The sequence below is a fragment of the Phacochoerus africanus genome, chromosome 10 (genome assembly GCF_016906955.1).
Source record: "Phacochoerus africanus isolate WHEZ1 chromosome 10, ROS_Pafr_v1, whole genome shotgun sequence".
NCBI classification, from domain to species: domain Eukaryota; kingdom Metazoa; phylum Chordata; class Mammalia; order Artiodactyla; family Suidae; genus Phacochoerus; species Phacochoerus africanus.
The window spans coordinates 113,886,397-113,913,419 of NC_062553.1; the positions used below are offsets into that span (position 1 = coordinate 113,886,397).

The following is a 27,023-nucleotide window of genomic DNA, read 5'->3' on the forward strand; positions in this document are numbered from 1 at the left end:
ATGGCTCTCATGCAATCACGATGTCTGTGATTGAGAAAGTGTTAGCAGCCATTGAAATCTTGCTCAACTCCATGTCCTTCCACCACTGTGAAATTTTACAAACACATATGTACCCCATAGAACCCCGGATTCCTGTGGCTAGTAGCCCAGGCAGGCTCCTCCTCCTTATCCTACCGCCTTAGAACCTAGTGATCCTTCCTTTCCTTTTTTAATTAATTATTTTTTTTCGTATTTTTAGGGCCACACCTGTGGCACATGGAAGTTCCCAGGCTAGGGGTCGAATCAGAGCTGTAACCTCCAGCCTATGGCACAGGCACAGCCACAGCAATGTGACATCTGAGCCGCATGTGCAACCTGCACCACAGCTCAGGGCAACGCCGGATCCTTAACCACTGAGCAAGGTCCTCATGGACACTAGCTGGGTTCATTACCGCTGTGCCACCACGGGAACTCCAGCCTCATCCCTTTATTCAGCTTTTGAATTAGCCACCATCTGGCCTCATTTGTAGTATTTACCTCTAGCGCAATAAATCTCATACCTGTTTCTTTTATTCTTTGGCTTGTTTATCTTGCATAATTCCAGTTCTTCCGCTTAATTTTCAAAGAGAAAAATAAATGCAGCACTCAGAGGATTAGGGGTGTGGTGAAGGTGTTGTGAAATCAATCAAATAATAGGATGTTGCAGCTTTACATAATTATAAGTCATTTTCCCTTTTACTCTGATCTTTTCTCAGCTTAAACCCAGTTCCTCTATTTATAGACTCCTGTTACTGGAAAGTGTAGGCCCCCCTTTGCCTCCCAGAATGAGTTACTCCTCTTTGTTGCCATTCTTTTCAGCAGTTCACAGTGAACAGTTTATCATTTTGGGATAGAACAAACCTGTATTTAACCCAAGTTCAACCATTTATAGGCTAACCTGTGTGACTTTGGGCAAAACTTAACCTTTCTGAGTTTCAGTTTGTTTCCTCATTTGAAAATGGGGAGATAAATTTGATCACAGATATAAAATCATCATCCATAGTTCCTAGAATTTAGTAAGTATTCGTGAATGTCTCTTTTCTTTCTCATTCAAATGTTTAGGTTTTAACTATTGTAACCTATAACTTTGATTTATTTTTTCTCTACCATATATTGTTTCATACAGAATTTAGTATGTTATTAGTGATTGTTAAATGGTGAGACAATTATATGACTCTTTAGTCAGCCTCAAGAGTCAGATAATTAAGTTAAAGCTTAACCATGTAATAGAAGAGTTGCAGTTAAATGTAAAATAATGATTTTTCTAAAAATTTTCTTGAAAGGCAGATGATTGGCCAAAATATGATTTGTTAACAGTAGAAATAAACCCAAAGCTCTTTTAAAATTTTCTTCAAAATAAAATTTCTTCAAAATCTGCTTGGCGTCCTAACTTTTTCCATTCCTTAAGCTGTGACCCTGTAGTTACATGGAACTTTTCTTGTACATAGTTCTCCCTGATTTCCTGATGTTGGGAGGTGGGGAGAGGAGGAGGTGCTCTTCTTCTCTTGTCCCTTCCCCTTTGATAGGTGTGAGTTACATGCTCTTGACTGTGGAGCCCCATTATTTAAAAAATAGTAACAAGGAGAAAAACACAAAACTATATATACTTCAGAACTTTATAGTGTAACCAGAATTAACTGTAACACAGATACTGACATTTGCATCGGCACATCATTTTTGTCTGCTAAAGATTAATTGGTGATAATGTTTTGCAAACACAGAAATGAGAGAGTGAAGTGGGTTATCTGTGTCTGTATAGATGACATCATGTCCTACAGCATCCTGAGCTGGTAATCTCGGGCCCCCGCCCCACTCTCTCCCACATTAGCTTTAGGAAAGGGTGATTATGGGTAGGCCTGACATAGTCACAGGAGCCCTTGGAATGCAGAGTGGTTCTCCATTTTCTTCTTCCTCCAAGAGAAAGTCGGGGATTCAGAGCAAAAAAAACCTTTGATGCACTATTTTCACTTGTACGTTAGGCAATGAAAGTGGCCCCTCTTGACAACCAGCAGGGAAATGGGGACCACCACAAGGAACTGTATTCCACTAACAACAGGAGTGAGCTCCCAGAGCCTCCAGGCAGAAACTCAGCCCAGCCAACACCTGTGATACCCTGAGCTGAGAACCTGCTCACACCACGCTGGTCCTGCCCCACAGGAACTGTGAGGTGATAAATTGTGATGTGTTAAGCTGCTTATAAATGTGTGGTAATTTTTTTTAGGCAGCAATAGAAAATTCAAGGATAAATCCCTGTTTTTAATTTAAGGCTATGAATTCTTTCTTGAAAGGAGCTGACTTCTTAGTGTTGAAATCCTCATTCAGACCATTAGTCATAAGGAGGTATTGAGTGTCCCCACTTTGCCAGGACCAGAGCGAGATGCTAGGGGCAAGTTACCAAGGCCTGACCTCTGTCTGGTGAGAGAAAACAGATGCACAAACAAGTAGTAACACACAGTGCAGTAAGTGCGTGGTGTCATGTCCTGGGGCTACGAGCACAGAGCCAGTGATGACTGAGTGCACCTGAGAAAGTTGAAGAAGGCTTCTAGCACCAAAGAGTGCAATCCATGTCCCCAATACTGTGTATCAAGAATCCCTTTGAAGAAAAGAATTCAGAATTGAATGATAGAGCACAAGTCTGGAGTTCTATATTAAGTTAAAGGAGTTGAAGGAGTATAAAAACGTTAAACATCCTTTAAAAGGATGTAGTATATCTTAATTTTTATTGTTTGCGTTTCAGATTTTTCTTGATTTGTAGATTTATAATAGCAGGTAGGAAGGGAAAAAATGGTATCTTAGTACATAACGAAAACATTCTACCTTTGTAACCCATAAATTAGTTTTTTCTGAATCAACTTAACTGAAATAATACCTTTCACTTTATTAGCTTGGATTATCCACAATCAACAATTGTTTCTTTTTTTGTTTTGTTTTTTGGGGTTTTTTGTTTGTTTGTCTTTTTGTCTTTTCTAGGGCCGAGGCATATGGAGATTCCCAGGCTAGGAGTCTAATCGGAGCTGTAGCTGCCAGCCTACACCAGAGCCACAGCAGCTCGGGATCCAAGCCGTGTCTGTGACCTACACCACAGCTCACAGCAACGCCAGATCCTTAACCCACTGAGTGAGGCCAGGGAACGAACCTGCAACCTCATGGTTCCTAGTCAGATTCATTAATCGCTGAGCCACAATGGGAACCATTATTTAGTATAGGCAACAGTTCTCGAAGTGTGATCTGTGACTTCCCAGCGCTCCCTGAGGTAGGGGGTCCACGAGGTCAAAACTATTCTCATGGCAACACAAAATATTATTTGCCTTTTCCAATATGCAGGCATTTGCATCCTGCATTTGCATGCAGGAGCGAGAGTGGGTAAAACTGTTGGTGTCTTGGCACCAAATGGTACTAATAGTCATTTAATTCTGCACCACCACACGCACACAAACACACACACACACACACCCCAGGGGAAAAATGCCAGTGTCACTTAAGAATATCCTTGATGAGCAATAAGAAAATTTTATTAAATCTCGACCCTTTGACTGCATAACTGCCCAACAAGCTATAGTTCTTTGGACTTTAGTACTTGGCAGATTCTTTCTCACAAAAATCTCTCTCTTCAGTAAAAAACAATTGATAGCATTTGTTGCCAGTGATAAAATTTGAGCTTTCAAGTAAAAATCAGAACTTTAGAAAACCTGTGCCACTTCTCTGGGCTTGATAACATCCCAAATCCTTAAAGTTTTTCTGATGAGATGAATAATGATAATGTGGGGTTTTTTTGTTTTGGGGTTTTTTTTTTTTTTTTTTTTTGGTCTTCTTAGGGCCACACCCAAGACATGGAGATTCCCAGGCTAGGGGTCCAATCTGAGCTGCAGCCTCTGGCTTCTGCAGCCGCTGGCTTATGTCACAGCCATAGCAATGCAGGATCTGAGCCGCATCTGCAACCTACACCACAGCTCACAGGAGTGCTGGATTCTTAACCCACTGAGTGAGGCCAGGGATCAAACCTGCGTCCTCATGGATACTAGTCAGATTCATTTCTCCAGAGCCATGACGGGAACTCTGATACTGTGATTTTTATTTTTATATCATATAACAAAATATACATATCAAATCCATCAATGGTATTTTCCAAATGCATAATGTTATAAAATGATACATGGGCAAATTCAAAGTGCAAGATAGATCACTCAACTTTAAGAGTAAGAAAAGTATATTGATAATGTTTTTGGTTCTACATTGCTACTAGCCTTTAAGAAACTACCACTTGTTGGGTTTGAGTTTAGTATCAAAGAAAATTATCAACAATTATCTGGAAGAACTATTAAAATAATCCTTTCCTTTTCAACACTTCATCTGTTTGAGGTCAGATTTTCTGTGTACTTCAACCAAGATAACATATCCAAATGGAGTCTTGAATGTAAAAGTAGATATGAGAATCCAGTTGTCTTCTGTTAAACTAGTTGCAAAGGAGGTTTGGTGTTCACCTGAAAGAAAGCACAGTTCTGAATTCTGAAACTGTGTCTAGAGATGAGTGATTTGAACTTGTGGGAGCAGAGTAATTGATTTATTGGCTCTATTTTCCTTTTCCTCTTTCCTCTACCCAGTCCACAAATATTTATTGAGCATGTTTTATATGCCAGGACTTGATAGATGTTTTATTTGCATTGTTCATTAATCTTCACCTTAAACTTATGTGGTATTATTCCACCCATTTTACATGTGCACAAACTGAAATTCTAAAAAATAAGTGAACTACCTAAAGCATAGCAACCAAGTGGGACTTGAATGTTTGGGATTTGAACTCTCTGCTCCAGTTCCCAAGTACTTGAATATTAAATTTTGTTAATACTCATCTCATCCACTTAGCAGTCAGAGGATGCCAGCATTGTTTCTGTTTCCTTGGGATACAAGCTGTGGACTTCAGAGTCACTGACTTGGGTTCAGATCCTGTCTCTATACTTAACATCCTGTGTGATCTTGTGTAAGTTGCTTACCCTCTCAGAACCTTCGTTTTCTTCTCTGTAAAACAAATCATAACACCAGACTTGGGGGGGGGGACCTTCAGGATTGATGAGGAAATGTATAGCAATCATCACCTTATAGAGCAGTGGGAACAGGGAGGACACACCACACATTTTCGTCTTTGCAGCAATTCCAGAGGTCTGTTTGGAGTCCTTCTGGTGACATCAGTCTTCTGCAAGTGGTGTGTTGTTCCTGTCCAGACCTTCATTACAGTTGAGCCCAGGGTAGGCACGCTCAGGTGGCTTGGACAGCGGTGGAGAGAGAGGCTGGGTAGTGAGCAGTGCGGAAAAGGATAAGTGGGGAACTGATACCCAACCAGGCCAGCATAAGTTCTGTCTGCTCTCATCATTACTTAGCTCTGTGTCCAGAAGAACTCTTAGCTTTCATCTATAAACATAGAGGTGGTACCACCTACCTATGTGGATGAGTGCCAGAGAGAAAAAGTCACAGCAGTAATGATGGGCACTTACTGGGTGTCCAGTCCATACTCATTCCTTTCCTCGTGACATGTTCCTTCCTCTCTTAGGGTGAACATTCCAGGTGTCCAATAGAAACCATCCCTGTGCCTCCAGGGTTGGAATCATGGAGTATTTGTCCTTTGTGAACCCTAGTGTTTTCCCAGTTCCTGCTCAGGATTTCTGCAAAGTCTGGGACCTCATCATTATCTCAAAAGAAGCTGATTCCTCATAACCAGTAGTGGTCTCAGACTTGGATGCCATGTCAGACCTGATCAGGTGTTTAGTTTTGATGGATCTTAGGGAAGTTTTCCAATACTTTCTTTTGAGTTCTAGTTCATGAAAAAATCATTGTATCCTTTTGGTGTAAACTAAATCTCCTTTTCGTGAGAAGGCTCGAGAAGCTCAAATTCTCCAAAGAGGAGGGGAAGGCACAATGTGAAATTATACAGCTTCTATTTCACGAACACCAGACTTAAGAGTTTAATAAAAAACTAAAATGCCACCATAACAATTGAGACCAGTTGAAATTCCTCATCTAAATAAGTTGGAGGAGTGTTAAAATTCGCCTGGATTCAGTTATTACCAAGAGGAATCTTGATAAAATGAACAGCCAATTGAAATGGAACTCAAGACCTTTATGCACAGCCAGATCAGTGCTGTGGGTTTAGTGGAAATCTGAAGATGTACGGAATGGCGACTGGCCACCAGGCCAGCAGGTCTCTCCCCCAATTACTCTGCTTACCAGCAGGCCCACGGCCTTAGCCAGGAGGGGGCTGAGCCACTTTTTAGTCCTTCCCAGAACCACAGCCGCAGAGGCTGACAATATTCATGACAGTGTGAGTTACCCCCAGCGGTGAGGGGGGTCATTTCTGGGAATGCTACTTTGGGAGTGGTTCTCAGGATCCCTAAGTGGCACCCACTTTGTGTCCGCAGGAGGTGTGGGTTTTATTGGCTTTGATGCCAAGGAAGTCCTTACCTGCAGGGACTAGCCTGGGTGGCAGCCAAGCTAGCTTCCTTGGAATGTTTTTCAGTCCTGGAGAGAAAGGCAGCAGTTGAGTCTCTGCAACCCTGACCACTCTTACTGAGGCACTTCTATGTCTGATGTGATTCCTGTGCTGGGCATAGAGACCACACGGTCATTTCATGGATGTCACATTCTGTCAGGTGTGGCCCAGGTGGTCAACTCAGTGTCCAGGATTTTATGAACTGGGCTCTTCAGGGAGGCCACATCATGTACTGGTAATGAACGTGGCCTTGAGAGCCAAGCTTTCTACATTTGAACTACTACTTCTACGCCCTTGGGAAAATTACTTCTCTGTATCTCAGCTTCCTCATCTGGAAAAGGAAGCTATGATAGTACCTGCCTCAAAGTTACTTACAGAGTGCTTAGTACATAGGAGGTGCTTGGTCAAGTATTACTTGCTGTAATGATTATGTGCTAAGTGGGTAGGATGGCCTGGTAGTGGTTTTTCCAGTTGGAGGAAGGACTTCAGGCTTCCTACTGAATAGCCATGTGTAGGTGCTGAGGGTAGGCAGGAGAGCTGTCTTTTGAATCCACCCTTAATATTTTTTACCCCTTTCCCAGTACCTGCTCTTTCTATCTTTCTTCATTTTCCTTTGCTCACCTGACTGATCACCTGCCTGAGATGGGAAGCTGGAATCAGAAATATCAGGGTCTGTGGCCTGGCTCGCACTTGCTGCTGTGTGTGCTTAGACAAGTCACTGAACCTCTCTCTGAACAGGAGTGGAGGATTTGGGATGTCTTAAAGCTGCCAGGTTTTTTTTGTTTTTTGTTTTGGTCTTTTTGCCATTTCTAGGGCCGCTCCTGTGGCATATGGAGATTCCCAGGCTAAGGGTCTAGTCGGAGCTGTAGCCGCTGGCCAAGGATCGAACCCGCAACCTCATGGTTCCTAGTTGGATTCATTAACCACTGAAGGCTGCCAGGTGTCTTGTAAATGTGGAATAATTGTGTGTGCTGCTTTCCTGGGGTGACCAAGCAAAGGATACATGTTGGGAATACCTGGTGGTTCTCCCCTGGGGGCTAAGACTTAACTGACTGCACATGTGAATGAAAAACAGTCAAAGTGATTTTTTGCCCGCCCTCCCTCCCTTACAGGGGTATGTGTGGTGGAGAAAGTACCAGAATGGGAGTGAGGAGACAGGTTCCATAGGTGTGATACTGGGTGCTCGGTACCTGGCACGGAGGAAAAGTCCAAAAAATGGAATTCCTCTCCTGCTTGATTCCACTGGATTGAGAGCCCTCGGGGTTCCCACTCTCGTTTTCCTCTTAGTGATCCCTGTTACTAGAATTGTGTAGTGAGCAGGGCTCTCTTATTGTAAGTGCTAACAATAGTCATGGCTTGATCACCCGTTCCCTGGTTACTTCTGTTTCTCAGCTCCCTGTCTTAGAAAATAAGGATTTGGAGTTCCTGTCATGGTGCAACAGAAATGATTCCGACTAGGAACATGAGGTTGGGGGTTCAATCCCTGGCCTCACTCAGTGGGTTAAGGATCCGGCGTTGCCATGAGCTGTGGTGTAGGTCGCAGATGTGGCTCGGATCTGCCATTGCTGTGGCTGTGGCATAGGCCAGCGGCTACAGCTCCGATTAGACCCCTAGCCTGGGAACCTCTGTATGCCACAAGTGTGACCCTAAAAAGACAAAGAAAGAAAGAGAATAAGTATCTTGGACTAAATGAACTTTTGGCTTCTAATTACAAAGACATGTAATTAGATATACACTGTCTCACTTATCACCTGGTCACCTGGTTTCTCTTCTTTGTATTACTTGATACCATCTTTTTGGATTTAGCTTTTTTTTTTTTTTGGTTGTTGTTTGTATAGTTTTGTTTTTTACATATTATTATTATTTTTTTGTCTCCAGTACCCGCATCTCCATTTCCACGCCCCTGGAAAGGAAGCTGCATGAGAACAGGGAGCTTGTCTCTGTTCGCCATAGGTGCTGGAATGGTGGTTGCCACATTTTAGGTGCTTTAATGCATATATACATATGCCCACATACACACTTGTAGCCAGGCATTATGATGTAGTTTTGTAAGTTTGTCTCCGGAAACGATTGGTTGTTATTCTCCTCACCACCTCCCCCCAATATTCAGCACCTTATTATTTGGAGATTAGAATTCTAGCGTTAAGAATGATTATATTGTCTGTCTGAAAATTTAGATGAAGTAGCATTGCTGGGTTCTTGCATTACGTATGCATGTAGTATCAAAGGACAGAGACTCCTGATATCAGAGGGAACCCACAATTTAGGGCTGAGGATGCTTGTCCACGAGGGCGCATATGCTAAGCATCTGAGGTGTCGGTTGGATCCGTTTATATACATGGTGGAGGAGGTCGGCAGAAGGCAAAATATAAACCTTAGAATTGTCATCACTCATATTACTGAGATTTCATATTGCTTTTATTATTTGGCCACAAAAATGGACATCATCCTTGTTGGCTTTAACACACCTACTAGTGCTGCTTTCGCTATCCATCTTGCAAAATATAAGACAAGGCCAGAGCTTAAATTAAAATCCTCAGCTTCTTATCTCCTTCCCACAGGAAAGCAAATCTGTGTTGAAAACCGTAAAATTAAGAGGAGAGCAAGGATAGCATAATTTAACAAAAATTCATGGCACTGGATTCTGAGCTATATGACTGGAGGGATAGGTCAGACATTTAAGAAGATGCTGCCTGCTAATGCAAGTTCCTTAAGGTGGTGCTCTGGAAATAAGACAGGCATGCAAGAAAATTATATAGATATATGTGTGTGTGTGCGTATTTCTAGAAGATTTATGCAATGCTACGCTTTGTAACTACCCTAGGAAAATATCTTCATAGATAGAAATTATGCTTCTTATGAGACTTCTGAAATGAGACTCAAAGCAGTTATTCTATAGTATAGTTGAAATATATTCATTTTAGCATTTGAGTGTTGAGATATTTGCTTCCATATTTTAAAGGGTTTATAATAATAATATCCTCCTCTCTCATGCCCACCCACCCCCACTTCGTCTAGCATTCTAAATTCCTTGTATTTAAGAGGCTCATTCTGTGTATTTGGCAAACCACATCATTAACACTTGAAAAGCATTGAAACATTTTTTTAGGCTTTTACACATTTATATGCATAGATGTCTCTGCTGAGATGTATAGAGAATAGGCTTTGATAGTGGTGCTCTATTTAATAAATGCCAAGGGCTATAGGAGCTATTTGAGTTCTGCCATTAGAAAGGAGCTGATGATTATAAAATAGGGGGAGTCTAGTATGGATATTATATCATTGTCTAAAAAAACTATGATTTTTCTCCTTGCTTTTTTTTTCATAAGTTTCTTTTGGGTAGAGGTTGTAATGATAGGATATAGAGAATTACTGTTACTAACTGCAAAGAGAATTAAGTGTTACGGGGATAATTATTCCTAATTTTCCTGAGGATGGTTCTTCCTTTTGGAGCCACATATTTTTTATACCTAATTTGTAAAAATCATGAAATAAAAATCACTGTGTATCATAGGGGCAGCCACCACACGCAAATGTGTTACAGGCCCTTAGCCATTCCGATACCTCCCTACATTTTAAGCAGTTACATTATGGAATTTTTAGGCACTTCCTCAAAATTTTTTTAATACAGATAATTGTTTCTGGAGAAAGCGATTTCACATGCGCTTTAGTCTGTAGTATAGTAAAAATCTCACCAATTCAAACTAGTTAGGATAAAGGCATGTCTGAACTAATGAATTAGAAAATGTTTAGAATTTGTTATAGTCTGTTCCTCTTAAATTCACAAGTTACTTACTACTCCAGTGTTCCTAAATAGATATCTTCCTGAGACTGCATTAATTTAGCAGATGGGTGTAAAATCAGAAACATATTTTGCATGTATATTATTGTGTTGATTTTTTATTTTCTTCTGGGAGGGGCAGGCTTTGGGGTTTTTTGGTTTTTTTTTTCCTTCTTTTGCTTTTTTTCTTACAAGTGCCACACCCACAGCATATGGAAGTTCCCAGGCTAGGGGCTGAATCAGCTACAGCTGCTAGCTACACCACAGCCACAGCAACTCAGGATCCAAGCCGCATCTGCAACCTACAGCACAGACAGATCACAGCAATGCCGGATCCTTCACCCACTGAGCAAGGCCAAGGATCGAACCCTTGTCCTCATGGATGCTAACTAGTTGGGTTCATTTCTGCTGTACCACAATGGGAACTCCCAGGTAGGGGTAGGCTTTCTTTTAAAAAAAAATCCCCCAATTAGGTTAAACTGCCTGAATCTTGTTTACATTACTGATTTGCTTATTAAGTGCTTTCTTGGTAGTGCAAATTCGACTTTAACCAAATAAAAGATTCCCATATTGCAAATTATGTCCAAGTAAATAACCTGAACTTTTTTTTTTTTTGTCTTTTTGTCTTTTTTACAGCCACACCTGCGGCACATGGAGATTCCCAGGCTAGGGGTCTTATCAGAGCTGTAGCTGCTGGCCCACGCCAGAGCCACAGCAATGCAGAATCCGAGCCACGTCTGCAACCTATGCCACAGCTCATGGCAATGCTGGATCCTTACTTAATCCACTGAGTGAGGCCAGGGATGGAACCCACGGCCTCATGGTTCCTAGTCGGATTCGTTTCTGCTGCACAACAATGGGAACTCCTAACCTGAGCCTTTAAAAAGTGTTACTTCACCTAGTTTTAGAATTACAAGTTAAATAACAAGATTTACTTTCAAACAACTATAAGATATAAAATATGTTAAAATGTAAATGTTGACAATTTAGAGGGTTCTTATAAACCATATTTCACATTGTGCAGTTAAACTCAAGGTTGGAAAGTTAAGACTCCTAGAAACTAGAGAATCTGCAGATGAACTCAGTAGCTCTAAAGCATAATGAATGATGGTCGTGTTTGATTAACAAAGCTCTAAAACATGAAAAAATGTTGTATGGTTCTTAAAGATATGCAAATCTAGAATTACAAATTTTATAAACTAAAAGGATACCAGAACAGCAAATTTATATTTACTGAGTTGTTTAAAAACTTGACCTTTCAGTTGGCAATATTTATTTATTTGTTCACTGAATAGTTTTTATTGAGTGCCTTTTTATGGCAGACATATATAATGAGTAAAGAATTTATAAAACGTCCATAACTTTTGTTCCAATAACTCTTTGTTGACTTTAACCCGAGGAGATAATCCAGAAGGGACTATAAGTATGTAAGTATACCACCTGATGTCAAATGGACTAATAGTGATCAACCTAAATCTCCTAAAGGGCCTTGGCGAAACAACTGATGGTTTCTTGATGGGATATTCCTGTAGTTGAGGAATACTTAACACGGGAAAATCCTAAAGGGCTAAGTGAGTACAGCCAGTGGTTTCAGTTGTCCAGGTCTGGAGATGATTCTTGTTACTGCTGATGCCCAGTTGCTACTATGGTGTCACTTTTTCTTGGGGAGAGGAGACAAGAGCTGGGCATCCACATTAACTGTTGATCTTGTGGTTCCTTTGCAGTCAAATAAAGTGCCCGTGGTGCAGCCGTCCCATGCAGTCCATCCTCTCACTCCCCTCATCACTTACAGCGACGAGCACTTTTCTCCAGGATCACACCCATCACACATCCCATCAGATGTCAACTCCAAACAAGGTGAGAGCCCTCCCTCCTCTTTGGATAAATGAGGAATTTCGTCTCATCCCTCTAAGTGACCTCACAGGTGCCTCCGCTCATGTCATTGGGTGGGTGGTTGTGGAAGACAAGAGTAATTTATTTGATAGAATAAATTTTTAATAAGCATATAAGAATTTGTGATTGGCTTCTTTTATTTTCAAGATTAAAAAAAAAGTATTGAAGGGTCATTTTAATGTGACAGCTCTGAGGATCTGTGATCACAATATAAAACAATATGTTGTGAAAATAAATTACAAGTTCAGCTCTTGGTGCCTCCTGCCATGTTTCAACTTATGCTAGGTGTTGATGATAGTGTTTAAAAAAAATGGAAAACGGACAAAGTAGAAGTTTTTTTCTTTAAATGTCCTTTTTGAACTTTTTGTGATTCCTCCTTGTTTCAGTTCTAACTGTGCTTTTATCCTCTTTTGTTGTTGCCCGGCACCTTTAGGTTTAAATATAATTAAAATACATAACCACCTCTGTCTAAATCAGAGTAATATGAATCATATGTTGCTTCTCTAAATTACTACCAAGTTCTGCTCCAATATCATTTATAGAGAAACACACATCATAAGACATCTGAAAAATCAAAATATCCAGTTTCTAACCCAGTGTGTGTGGGCGTGAATTGATCATGGCTCAGGGTTCCCAAGCCTTCTGGTCCTGTCAGCTTAGAGCAGACTTTGCCAGGTTGGGGGCTTTGTTCTCAAGAGAGCCTTTGCTCTTTCCATGTACACGCACACATGGACCCCAACAGGATCTTTAGAAGTTCAAAATAAAAGGTCCTATAAAACCATGTGAAGGCAGAGAATATAAAGGGGTAAAACTTGCTATCTCTAGCACTATCTCTGATTAATAGTAAATACCAAAATTTTGTACATACGTAAGAAAGAGTGGAGTTCAGAGGCTGTTTTTTCTGCTGCCATGAACTCTTCTTTGTTAAATATGTATCACCTTCATTTCCCACCTTTGTTAAAAAAGACAACTCTTTGAGGACTTAGTTACTGTTGGACTTTGAGTAGAGCCCCAAGAATCTTTCCTTAGAAGAAGAATCATCAAAGCAGATGTTTCTGGGTTTGTCTCTGTTTTATTCCTCATTTCCAGCCCTTCCTCTCCTCTGCTTCCTTTTGCCAAGGACCTCCAAAGAATAAGAAACAGACAGGAAATGGGATGGACTGGGAGTTTGGGTTAGTAGATGCAAACTATTGCTTTCGGAGTGGATAAGCAATGAGATCCTGCTGCATAGCTTAGGGAACTATATCTAGTTACTTGTGATAGAACATGATGAAGGATAATGTGAAAAAAGAATGTGTGTTTGTATACATGTGTATGTCTATATATACACACACACACATATAACTGGGTCACTTTGCTGTACAGCAAAAATTGCCGTTGTAAATCAACTATAACAAAAATAATTTAAAAAAATTAAGTATCATTATGACTACTAAAAAAAAGAAACAGACAGGTCTATGGGTATATGGTGAGAAGGGGAAGTAAGATAGGCATCTTGGGAAGAATGCTGAGTTTAAGAGGGAAGATCAAGAATATGACCTTGGCTGTAGCGAGGAGTTTGCGGTGCCTCTGGGATATCTGAAGAGGGGAATTGTGATGTAGGCAATTTCCACATGTGGGTCACAATCCCAGAACAGGGTCTGAGCTGGAGATAATGTTTGGGAACTTGAAAGATGCTACCGACAGTTAGAGATAGATATAAAAGCCCCCAACAAGCTATCAGCAGAAAGAATCCAGCAGCAGGTTTTATTTAGTTTTATTTTCTTAACAATTACATAGTATTTACTATGTCCCAGTTCCTGTTCTGAGCACTTTGAAATGAACTTATTTAGAAGAATAACATTATTTAAAATTTTTTTTTAGAGAATAACGCATGATGGTTCAGGAGTTTTTCATTCAAGAAATCTAGGAGAATTCAATTTTTAAAAGAGACAATTTTATGAGTAGCTACCAAATTTTACTTTCTTTTCTGTTTCCATATCTTAATGCTACCCTACCTTGTTTATCTTACTAATTGTAATTTATATCATTACTCCTCAGACTTTTTTTTTTTTAAAAAAACAAACTTTTCAGAACTAGAGAAGGGACTAGTGAGCTGACCAGAAATTGTCTGCTTGCAGTTTCTTTGAAGTATTTTGTCCTAAAAATGTATGTAATTTTTGCATTCTATTCCATACACTGTTTGCATTTGTTTAAATATAAAAACCCCGTTTTTAATTACTTTTTTTGTCCTGGACTTGGTGTACCTCATCACCATGTAGTTAAGGGGATATGTAACCTTGTTTAAAAAGAAGTAATTTACATGATTTTGCATTTATATCCTTCCATTTAGGTACATGCATCACCAGAAAATAAGAAAAGAGTCTACAGCTTCCTAGGTCTCTTGCTGTTTTACTCTTTTTCTCTCCTTCTGCTTGCCTTTTGGTTTATCATGTGGCCCAGCTACTTAGATCATGGTATATGGAGTTGCTGATTCAAAGTTCCAGGGAGGCTGGTTAGCTTTATCCTCCAAAATCCAAAATTAAAAAAACAAACAAAAAAAACCCTCAAAAAGGAGTATCATGTACATACTCTAACTCTAGATGGAATTATTCAGTAAATATAAACTGTTTATCACCAGAATCCATTCTCATTTGTAGAAAAATAACTTTAATTTCCTATTTAGCACATTCGTTTTTACCTTTCCCTCAGTGTATGGCCTGGATGGGGTGGGGAGCAGCTTCGAGTGGGAAAGTGTAGTTGTAGGAAAAGGAAAATTAACATCAACTTTGAAGGTAACATTTCTTTTCTTTCTTTTTTTCTTTTTTTTAGGGCCACACCCTCAGCATATGGAAGTTCCAGGCTAGGGGTCCAATTGGAGCTACAGCCACCAGCCACAGCAATGCAAAATCCAAGCCAAGTCTGCCACCCACACCACAGCTCATGGCAATGCTAGATCTGTAACACACTGAGCAAGGCCAGGTATAGATCCTGCATCTTCGTGGATACTAGTTAGATTTGTTTCCACTGAGCCATGACGAGAACTCCCAGTAACATTTCTTAAGCCATTCCCATATGCTCAAGGCCTGTAATATCTTTTAAAATCCAGATGAAATTCATAGACATTTTAAATAGTGTTTGAAAAGGCAGAATGCTTAAAGAGCATCTTCTGTGTACTCACCGAATTTTGCATACTGGTCAGTGTACTGATAGCCACTGAATGCATATTCTGGGTGTATGTGTTCATACATGGTAATGGTCTTTTAAAGTCAGATTAGTTGTGTAAAGATACCCATGAGGCTTTTTTTCTATTCAGAATCACTTGCCCACAAATAAAAAGTCTAATTTTTTTATTTTGCATATTTCTATGTCTGTCTTACCCCTTCTTTTCTGTACCCAAGGTAAGATACAAATAAAAAGATGTCATTTGGGACTAGGATTAGGTATGTTACAGTAATAGGGCAGTGTACTATAGGGAGTGTGAGCTCAAGAAACAATTTGGTGGCACTCTCATTTTCTGTGGAATACAACTAATCCAGAACAGCTTGACCTCAGAGCCCAAAGGACTCAACTTGATGAAGAGCTTAGTTGGAGCTAAAGTGGCAGAGACCAGATGAATCATATCAAGTGTGACCATTATGGGGCTGAAGATGATTTCTAATTAATCTTTGATCCTCTGAGGTATCACATTTCCCAAATCTATATGTCCATAAGGGAGCCAGTGAAAATCTGAAAGTAGCAATTTACCTAATCCTTGAACATCATGGCAGGCCTTCTACTTATGAAGTGCTGTCTTTTTCCATTCTACACAGAAACAACTGTCTACCATTTTCTTGACCAAAGTGAGATAATGCAGACAAATGAAATAATTTTCAAGTCTTTTTTGATGTCTAGTTTACTAGCAGTATATTTACTCTTTCAGGAGCTTCTTAAGATGTACTACCTTTAAGACATGTTTTCTCAAATGCAGAAATCTTGAGAAAAGCTGAAAAACTGACTTCTCTTAAATGGATCTGAAAAACATTGTTTCATTCTCTAGTTTAAGTGTTAGGTACACAATGCATTTTCTTGCATTTCTAGTTCTCTTCCTGTGGAATGTCCTGACTCTGCCTCTCTATTGTTCTTTTTAATAGGCATGTCCAGACACCCTCCAGCTCCTGAGATCCCTACTTTTTATCCCCTGTCTCCGGGTGGTGTTGGACAGATTACCCCACCTCTTGGCTGGTAAGACCCTTCCTGCAACCTTCAGCCAGGCATTTGAATACATGTTCTTGTACTGCCCACTCATGGAAGTTAGCTTTATGAATGATAACACTTGTGGAGCCAAAGAAACCTCACATCAACAAGCAAGGTGCTAACTTTATTTCATTTCAATTTAAATGAAATTTCAGATTAAAAAACATACAGACTTTGAAATGGATTGAACGCCTTTGCTAATATGTGTAGAAAATGACTGTGTAGCATTTGCTTTGAAGCTTATAGTTTTATGGATTCAATTTGTGGCTTTGGGCATTCGCCATGCCTGAACAAAGTGTTTGGTGTGGTTTTTCTTTTCTAGTTCTTTATGAACAGCTTATATTTTTGAAACATAACCTTAGATATATTGAATGTCCATCTTTGCTTATAAATGTGCAAGTGAGGTAAATGACAAATAACAAGAGAGAAATTAAAAAATACAAAAAGTGTCTTTCGAATTTTAATAAAGCTAGCACCAGAGTTTAGAGGAGTGAAAAATTGATGTTTGGACTTTCTTTTTTCAGAATCCAAATGCTATTTTGTTAATTCCGAAAAATCCATACCACTGCTTTCAAAAAATTTTTTAGTTGTAAAGGTAAATGAAGAGAAATGTATTTAGAGAAAAAAGAATAATTTGATACAGGGTAGCCTATTTTTCTCATTTTATTTGTTAGCACAAAGCTTTCCCTGCTCTCATTTCCATCCCTTTTTCTCTCCCTACTGCTCATTCCCTGGAAACAGTGCTTCAACTTTAGCAAGTGTTTTCTCTTTCTTTATCAGACTCTCTGTCCCTACAGACCCCATGTCAAGGCCCCAGTCCTCCCCCGGCCCACCTTGACATCCTTATACTGTCTCGTCTTCATAAGGAGGACTCAGCCTGCCGTGGAAATTCCAGCATTCTCTCTTTAGCATTAAATCTCTCAGTCAATAACGCTGTTTGAATTTAATTGATTATGCGAACACTTTGAAACCTACATCAATTATTCCGTCTGAATTTAGCTACTTAGGGGCAGTAATCCTTGGCTGAGTTGCATCAGTGGCATCTGGAAATAAAAGACCATGTAAATGAAAACTGTGAGATGTAGGAAAAACAGAGAGATAGAATTCTCAGAGCAGAGAAAAAATAATTCCAATGAATTAATCTTTTATTTCATGACTGTAGCATGGGTATGTGGGGGAAGATATGCAGTATTTTTAGAAATTTGTTTATTTTGATATAAATATGAACTTTAATTTCCTTCTTTCTTCCCTTCACTGAAATTCTCAGACTCTGATAGAGAAACTACTAAGCTGAAAGGAGTATTTCACTATTCTCAGGTTCTGTACTGTTGAATAAACATTGTTCATGTGCCTACTTTCTTCAAAGCATTAGTGGGGCCGGGAGAGGGAAAGGGTCAGAAGACAGGTCCTTCCTAGCCTATGGTGGGAAATTTCCTTCAAGGCAGACAGTGCCTTGATTGTGTGGAAGGTAAGGAAGGGAAGCAGGCAATGTGATAGTTAACGCTTTTCAAAAATTCCCTTTGAATTCCTCCTCCTCCTCCCCTCATCAAACTCTTATTGCTGGTGTTTTGTCATTGATGGGTTCCTTTCTTCTGTGACCTCAGGCAAGGTCAGCCTGTATATCCCATCACGGGAGGATTCAGGCAACCCTACCCATCCTCACTGTCAGTCGACACTTCCATGTCCAGGTAGGTGGAGGTGGAAACAGCGCTGCAGGACAGGTTGCCCTTCCTGCGCTTGCATCTCGTGTGCCTCTGCTTGCCTCTCAGTCTGGCCAGACAGGTGCACAGCTCAGCCACGTCTGTCTGCGCAGGGTGCCTGGCTCCCACACTAGGCGTCCTGGAGATCCTTGGGTAGGAGCCAAACGCTGTACCCCAACTGTGCCAGCCACACCCATCAGGGGGTGGACTCAGCCTCACCGGGAAACTGCGCCTATGAAAGATTTCACTAGCCATGGGTTGGCAAGTGTCCCCAAAGGGGACATTGTGAGATGTAAGAAGTGCTTGTTCAATTCAGAGTATGCTGGGGGGTGGGATCAGGGGGAGGATAAAGACTGGTTTGATCTGAGTTCTGTAATTTGCTTTCTGTGAGAGAAGTTCTATCAGTTTCATGCCACTTTGTTGGCAAATGCCCAGAGAGTCTAGAGCCTTCCTGGACCAAGGCTGTCAGAAGGACCGGTGCTGATGGGCTATCAGGCCGTATCAGTGTGTGTCCTAGTGTGTGAATCAGGCCCTGTGTGGACATATTGGTGCAAGCGAAGCTCTGTGAGGTCTGCTGTGCCACACTGCTCTGTATAATGCTTTTGCCTCTGGAAAGGATGGCTTCTGTGCCCTGCGCTTGATGTACACACGCATTTGTGGTGTATCATCTGTGTGTGCAATGTGGCTTTTTCAAGGGAGCTAGCATTACAATGCTGGAAGCCAAATGGTTGGGTTAGTAACTGGTTGTGAATCTTTCTTATCTAGGTGTGAAATTCACAGTTTTCTGTGGTGAATTTCAGCTTTTAAAAAAAATTATTTTTTTAGTAAATTATAAATCTAGCTGGTTGAGAAAGGATGAAATTAATATCCTTCCCCCCAAATATATTTTTATGCTTTTTAACATTGTAGGAATTAGGGAGTTCCCTTCATGGCTCAGTGGAAACAAATCTGACTAGCATCCATAAGGATGCAGGTTCAATCCCTGGCCTTGCTCAGTGGGTTAAGGATCTGGCATTACTGTGAGCTGTGGTGTAGGTCGCAGATGTGGCTTGGGTCTGACGTTTCTGTGGCTGTGGTGTAGGCCGGCGGCTACAGCCCTGATTCTACCCCTAGCCTGGGAACCTCCATTTGCCAAGGGTTCAACCCCAAAAAGACAAAGAAAAAAAAATTGTAGGAATTATGTGACAGGATTTTCTCACGGGCAAATAAGCAGCATCATGAATTTTTGCAAATGATACATTTAGCAAAGCATTATAATTTGATCACATATTCTCCCTACGCCTCCTGAATTTTTTGAAATTTGTTTCTGAAATATTACATACCCAAACAGAGTCCCTTCTTTCCTTCCTAGATGAAGGAATTGTGCAGGCTGGCTGTGATGAAAGACTTGAGAATGTTGTTTCTGTCGAATTAAATGTTTAACACAGAAAAGCAAAAATAAAAATGTCTAGGGTATATCCACATTTATCCAAAGTGCTTTTTGAAAGCATTGTCTTTATTTTTCTTGCATGGCAGTTTCCCTCCTTTGTGTTGGATGGTGGTGGATATTTTTAAGATTTTTTTAATACTCTACAAGCATCCTCTGGGAAAAACCTTTATTTTAGCATGTGTAGTTTTTACCTTGATACAGAACTGTATCCTTCCCTTTAATTAAATCCTTCCCCTTTATTTTGTTAACAGTTTTCCATTAGGCTAGATCTTTCAAATACTACTTTCTGTATAGAAAATTATTTGGGATGCTATTGATAACAACCATATTAAATTGGGGACTGGATAAATCTTCCCGTCCTTCGTCTTCTCAATTGTTCTCTCCTAATGTTAAGAAAGAGGCCAGCAGGATGAGAAGACTCTGAATATTATGGTTCACTTAGGAATGTAGACAGAGATTTTTAAATGTGATGTGTTTAGATTTTAAAATCATGTAAAAAGCTAAATCTTAATAAAGTGGTATATTTCCAATAATTGCTGTTACTGAAATTCTTCTCTGAAAACTGCTTTGCAAGAAAAATGACTTTTTTTTTTTAACCCTATGGTCTAGAGCCCTCCCAGGAAAAGTGCCAGATTCCACCATTAACTTGAAAAAAAAAAATTCGTTTAGGCAGTGAATAATTATAAATATTTTCCACCTGAATACAAAAAGGAAAGAAAGTAATCATCATTCCACCCTGACTTCTAGTTAATACTTTCATGTACAAAGATGTGTTTTCACTCTCAGCCAGTAACAGTGTGGGTTGTTTTGAAATTCCATCTAGCTTTAGCTACAGCAGTACATTTGTTTCCTTGTCTTTCCTTCTTTTAGGTTTTCTCATCATATGATTCCTGGTCCTCCTGGTCCCCACACAACTGGCATCCCTCATCCAGCTATTGTAACGCCTCAGGTCAAACAAGAACACCCCCACACTGACAGCGACCTAATGCACGTGTAAGTGTGCCTCTGTCTTCACCTGGGAAGGACTTCTGGAACTGAGGATTTAAACCGCACAGTTCCTTCTCTGCTGTTGAATCGTCCCCCTCTGTTGTTATGAAAATCAGTGTAGCTCTGCCTTGAAAGCTCTGTCCCTGAGGACATTAAGCAGCTTGACTCTCACTGCTCTGATTTTGGTTCTGAGATTGGACAGGTGCACAGACCTCAAAAGATCAAGGGAACTCCCCAAGGGGGAGTGATCTTCAGAGCATTGGGCACTTGAACTGTTTAGCCATTCACTAACCAGTTTTTAATTGGGTTCCCATAGTCTGGGAGCATGGGAGTGAAGTGGATTGGAGGGTTCAGTGTGTTTCCTCCTGGAAATGCAGTTACCCTGCATCTAGGCTTCATAAGCATGCACTGCAAGGGAAAAGGGCAAACCAAACCCAGGATTTCTTCTCAGGCCAGGATTATCTCAGGCTCTTAGAGCAGGGCTAAATTCTCAGAAGAGATTAGTAATGGAGTTTCTTATTCTAGGAGTTGTACTGGTTCAGGAGAGTAGGGTGGCAGGGAGCATGTGATCCATAAAGCCCCTGCATACACAGGCAAAGCCAGAATGCATTTGTTTGGAGGAGAGAGTCTAAGGTTTCATTGGCCTCTCAGAGGGGGCTGTTGACCCAAAAAAGTTAATAATCTCCGTTCTGGGGGAGAATTGATCACTCACACTACAAGTTCAACTTTTCCTAAGGTGACCAAGGAGCTCAGCCTCAGGGCTGTAGATAGAGCATCTTCACAAGCCCATTTCCATGTTGTGTTAAATACTTCTATAGCCACAGGTAAACCTTCCCAAACCAAAGGAACCTTATTCACAAAGAGTCAGTGAGTTGCTCTTCTAAGTTGATGGTATTCTGGGGCGTGTAGAGAGCCCAGAGGGTGGTCCCCAGCCTGAGTTGGACTCATGATGTAAACAGACACTTTGCTGTTCTCCTCCCATCTCTTCCTTATTCTTCTACCCCCTTCCCCACCCACACTCCCACCTTTTAGGAAGCCTCAGCATGAACAGAGAAAGGAGCAAGAGCCAAAAAGACCTCACATTAAGAAGCCTCTGAATGCTTTTATGTTATACATGAAAGAAATGAGAGCGAACGTCGTAGCTGAGTGTACTCTAAAGGAAAGTGCAGCTATCAACCAGATTCTAGGCAGAAGGGTAAGTCATGGGGAGGGGTGTAAATGTTTATGGTAACCGTGGAACTGCTTCATTAAAAAAAAATCTGCCCAAATGCACTTACATATCAGGTAGTGAGAGAATGCACTCATATAATCACTAGCCAGTTGGGGAGTAACAAAGAGAGCATGACAACCTTTAGGAGGAGTAAAAGAGAGAACACATGGTAAACAGCTTAGATTGTACCTGGTACATAGAAAGCTTCCGGTAAATGACAACTTTTTTCCTATTATCATTCTTTAAACAAATATTTCTTGACTGTCTTTTATGTGCCAGGCACTGTGGTAGGCATTAGATAATTATTATGGAATGAAACAGATATAGTCTATATGTCTTCATAGAGCTTAAAGTTTTGTGACAGCATACAGATATTAGACAACTATTATCATATATACATAAATTATATATATATAAAATTTAAATTGTGATAAATGTTGTGAATGTAAAGAGCAAGGATCTAAGAAAGAATAACAGGGAGGCTAAGGAAGGGCCCCTCTGAGAAAATAGTTGAGACCTGAGTGATAAGTAGCAGGAGGTGGACTCTGCCCCATGGACAGCGTGCGTGCAGACTCCAAAGCAGGAGAGCACTTGGCCCACTCAGGGAGCTAGGGAAAGACCTCCCGGGACCCACGCACTCTGGATGGCCCCTAGCCAGCAGAGGTGGCTGCCCCATACAAGATGGACGCAGATCATTCCACCCTAGTTTATACAGGCCAGAAAAGTCTTTATTTTAGGGAAAAAAATGCTCTCTGATTCTTAAAATGTACCTGTACCGGGTTTCTGGATTCCCCCTCTTTTTATTGTCATGGTTGCTTCTTTCACCCATGCTAAGATATTTTTTTGAGAGCCTGTCATGTACCAGGCACTGGACTACAACTAGGACAGACACTGAGATTTCTGTTTTCTTTTTTTTTTCCCCCTAAATGAGAAACTTCCAATTTCAGATTATTTTTTCCTTCCAATATATACTGTTGAAATTTTTTTTTCCTTTTTTTTTGTCTTTTTGCTATTTCTTGGGCCACTCCCGCTGCATATGGATGTTCCCAGGCTAGGGATCTAATCGGAGCTGTAGCTACCAGCCTATGCCAGAGCCACAGCAACGCAGGATCCAAGCCATGTCTGCAACCTACACCACAGCTCACGGCAATGCTGGATCCTTAACACACTGAGCAAGGGCAGGGATCGAACCTGCAACCTCATGGTTCCTAGTTGGATTCGTTAACCATTGTGCCACGACAGGAACTCCCAGACACTGAGATTTCTTTATCCAACCACCAGCCCAAAGACTAGTTATTGAAATGGGTTTGGTTAGGTATCTGAAGAATGGTGGAGAAAATTGGAGTTTTCCTAATTCAAATTACATTTTTACTGTAATTACATTGTAATTTTAGAAATGCTTCATCCTAACTTGTTCATACTCTTCATATATGTGTGGTAGCTTCTTAAAATATCACCTTGTGTATGTTTTTGCAGCCTCTCAAGAAATTCATGATTTGCAACTAAACATTTATGAGAAAGAGGGTCTTGGCAATCTTTGTGAGACTGAGAGATCTTGTTTCAGCTGTTGTTGATGGTCTTTTTTTTTTTTTTAACATGTTTGCTATAGAACCTAATACATTTCAACACTCGTAACAGAAAACATTTAAGAGATTTCCATTCCATGTGAACAGATAGAGGAAAGCAGGTGTTCTTGTATCATTGATTCCTGTTGGATAGCGTAAAAGTGCAGCTATTTCTAATCTGCAAGACACCAGGGTTTCAGGGGTAGGGTGCAGGGGTAGATTATAGTTCTTCTGGTGCCCTGTGTACAATACTCTGTCTCCCTGTGGATTCTTAAATACTTAATAACAATAATTACGATGATTTCCCAAGCCACATCTTAGCAGAAGAGTGATTCCCATCATTTTTTAAAGAACTCTGCCCTAAAAGCTTAAAGACTGATGACCATTTCCCCTGACCCTTTAAAAGAAAGAATCAGGGGAAAAGAAGAGTTCTCATTCCAGTGTGTGTAAAAATCTTTCACTTTTTTTTTTTTTTTCTTCCTCGAGTTAAAGGTCCCTGGTCCTCCAGCAGGAGTTATTTTCCTGCTCAAGAGAGTAAGTAAGGATATGATATGGACGTATGCTTCCTATTTTTAATTCGCATTTCCAACAGTTGCTACCTTCTCAGCTCACTTAACAACCCCCACATCAGAGCATGTGTCCTAAAGGATGGTTCTCATTTGGGGTCTCGCTCTGTCTTTGATTTGGACACCTGTTTCTATTTATAGGTCTCTGAGCTCTTTGATTAAGATCAGGTTTTTTGTCCTTTCATAACACCCCTCTGGCAGCGCAGTCATTGCTAGTTCTTTAAAGTTCCTGGCTTTAAAATCATGAAGTTTTACACTGGAATAATTAGAATTCTTAATAGTGGAATTGAAATTCATCCTGGAACATTTTATCTTTTGATTTTCAGTCATCTTTACTGTATCCCTAGCATAGAAATGTTTGTTCATATGAATCAAAGTTGTCTTTGTATGATAAGTAATAATAACATGATATATTACTTTAAAGTAAGATTTTTTTCATACCTTGAAGGCTATTAATTACAATCCATTTATTGTAGATCTGTTGCCAGAATTTTTAAATCTTGGGATAGACTGCATAAATTTCTTCCAATTGAATGGGTATTTTCCCAACAAGTAGGTGAATTTTGAGTAAGCAAAAGAGATAGAGGAGTTCCTGTTGTGGCTCAGCAGGCTAAGAACCTGACTAGTATCCATGAGGATGTGGGTTAGATCCCTGGCCTCACTCAGTGGGTTGAGGATCCAGCCTCAATTTGACCCTCAGCCTGGGAACTTGATTATGCAACAGTTGTGGCCCTAAAAAAAAAGGAAGAAAAAAGATAGGAAAGCATTTTTACTCAGTTGTGTTTCAGAAATTCCTCTAAGGATCATCTTTCTAGTTTATATCAAGCTTTATTTTTTTTTCCAATGCACAAATTTAATACCATAGTTTTACCTATTGTTTTACTCTGGTAAATGATGTTTCTTTCATCTGTGAGTAGAGCTTGTGCATTAGAAATACCAGAGGACTAAGAGCAATCGAAAATGCAAGTAAACAGTTTAGTTTATGGGTCTGCTTTTTCTCCTTGAATTTTATTCAGTTTTGTTAGGTGGGGTCTTGTCAACCTAAGTTTCCTGCTATAACTGAAAAATTTCTGCGTGTACAACTGATTGTTTGTGTGAAAGACTCAACCTCTGTACACATCTTAGGAGATAATTACACAATTCCAGGTTTTCTCAACAAGTTATAAAGCTGCTGTAAGTTTCATCAAATTATACTATAAAGTACTTAAGCTTTTTTATACTTTAAAATATATCCACATAAAATATATTTATATATAAAATATATCTACAAAAATGTTTTATATGAAATATCTTTATATTGACATATTTCAGTAATATGAGAGATTATCAAATGAATAAACAAATTTAGAGAGAGTAAGACTTCTATACTTTTTTTCCTTTTAGTCTCTTTTTTTGTTCCTTTTTTGGGACACTTTGCTTCTTGCCAGTCACATCATTAGCACCAAAACTGTCTAAATCAAACCTTTTTTTTTTTTTTTTTTTGCTTTTTAGGGCCACACTTGCAGCATATGGAAGTTCAGGCTGTAGGTTGAATCAGCGAATCAGAGCTGTAGCTGCCAGCCTACACCACAGCCACAGCCATGCCAGATCCAAACTGTGTCTGCAACCTACACCTCAGCTCACGGCAACACTGGATCCTTAACCCACTGAGTCAAGCCAGGGATCAAACTCTCATCCTCATGGATCTTTGTCAGGTTTGTTACCTCTGTGCCACACCGGGAGCTCCCAAAATCTTAATGAACAGTCTTTAAAAATAAAAGTGTACACTGCTCTTTTCCACTGTGCCTAGTTTGGCTTTTACTCCCTGTGAAGGTCTCCAGCATCAGGTCAGTGTCTTAGATTTAGAAGAGTCGTCAGTTGACAGAGGCAGTGTGACTTTTCCTGCCTAAATCTTCCACTGTTCCTCAAATGTGCCTTTTTAGGCTTAACCCAACAAATTGTGATTATTCTGCTGGTACAAGCAACTGTGTATCAGGTAACTTTTATAGGTAGGTTTGTTTGTTTTTAAAGAAAAGCATATCACCTGACTTGCCTTTAAGGCTAAGGTCAAATCCTGCTGTGTGTCCTGCCTATTAACTTTACACTCTGTTCTAAAGCAATTAAAAATTAAATCATCTACCCTACCCAACACAGAAGCCTTGACCTTCAAGGGGCTTTTTGAAAGAAGTGGAATCCGTTGCCCTGTCTGTGGCCCCACTGCCTCTGGACTGGAGGCTGGAGTGGAGAATGGGATGAGGCCAGAGGTACTTTAGTACCCCAGAGTTCAGAGTCTACTCCTTTTAACAGGCAAGAGCAGCAGGTGTTTGTTTTCTTAAGGAGAGTACCAGCCCTGCCCTAGGGGCTGCATCCCAGTGGAGGAGGGCTTAGACAGACTCTCCTTGAGCAACACCTTTTCTTTCTCCTCCACTTCTCTCCCTCACTCTTCCATCCTTCCATCAATCCAGCCACACCTTCATTTTCTTTTTATCATTTTAAAAAACAAGAACAGGGTAATCGAAATCAGTATGCAGAGTAGATGTGAATAAGAAAGAATCGCCCACCCTTTAATGGGAGGAAACAAAATGGGAAGCAGCACATACCAGAATAGTTGGGAGAATGGAGTGGGAACCAGGCTGACCTAGAGAGCGTGTGGGTGTACCGTGCACAGTCTCAGGTCCACTTCTGCAACCACTGACTCTGAGCCATCGTCTTTGGCTAATGGGTCCCCCCAAAGTGCAGCCAGTTCTCCTGGGAGGTTCTGATGACAGATCCTGGCATTTGGGAAGTAGGGGGATGTATTTGAAAACTACCCACTGTGGCCCTGGGGCAAACACACAAAGCAGTGTGCTTAAAATTCCAAACAGTGCCTTGCCTGCATAAATGATTTTGCTCCATGTGATATATATGTTACATAAAGGAAAATAGAAATTTTGCAGGTTGTCAGCCACTATTTCTCCAAATTAGATTCTACAATCTCAAAGTCTAGATGTTAAACTTAGTTCGTGCTCTTTGCTTTCCATTAGAAGGAAGCTTAAAAACATAAAAGTGTGGGAGTTCCCATTGTGGCTCAGCAGTAACAAACCCAACTCGTGTCCATGAAGACACAGGTTTAGTCTCTGGCCTTGCTCAGCGGGTTAAGGATGCAGCATTGTCACGAGCTATGGTGTAGGTCGCAGACATGGCTCAGATCTGGCATGGC

General features: G+C 40.4%; 1 protein-coding gene across 7 annotated transcripts in view; it reads left to right on the forward strand.

Moving 5' to 3' along the window:
• Window positions 1–27,023, forward strand: part of LEF1 (lymphoid enhancer binding factor 1) — a 118,235-nt gene that overhangs the window by 69,484 nt on the left and 21,728 nt on the right. For 5 of the 7 annotated variants that reach the window (XM_047799638.1, XM_047799637.1, XM_047799640.1 and 2 more), the window contains exons 4-8: window positions 12,005–12,137; window positions 16,286–16,376; window positions 17,993–18,076; window positions 20,388–20,510; window positions 21,537–21,699. In XM_047799638.1, the coding sequence (XP_047655594.1) occupies window positions 12,005–12,137; window positions 16,286–16,376; window positions 17,993–18,076; window positions 20,388–20,510; window positions 21,537–21,699 (594 nt within the window). The remainder of the gene's footprint in view (window positions 1–12,004; window positions 12,138–16,285; window positions 16,377–17,992; window positions 18,077–20,387; window positions 20,511–21,536; window positions 21,700–27,023) is intronic. The other 2 variants (XM_047799641.1, XM_047799639.1) reach the window with 1 other exon arrangement.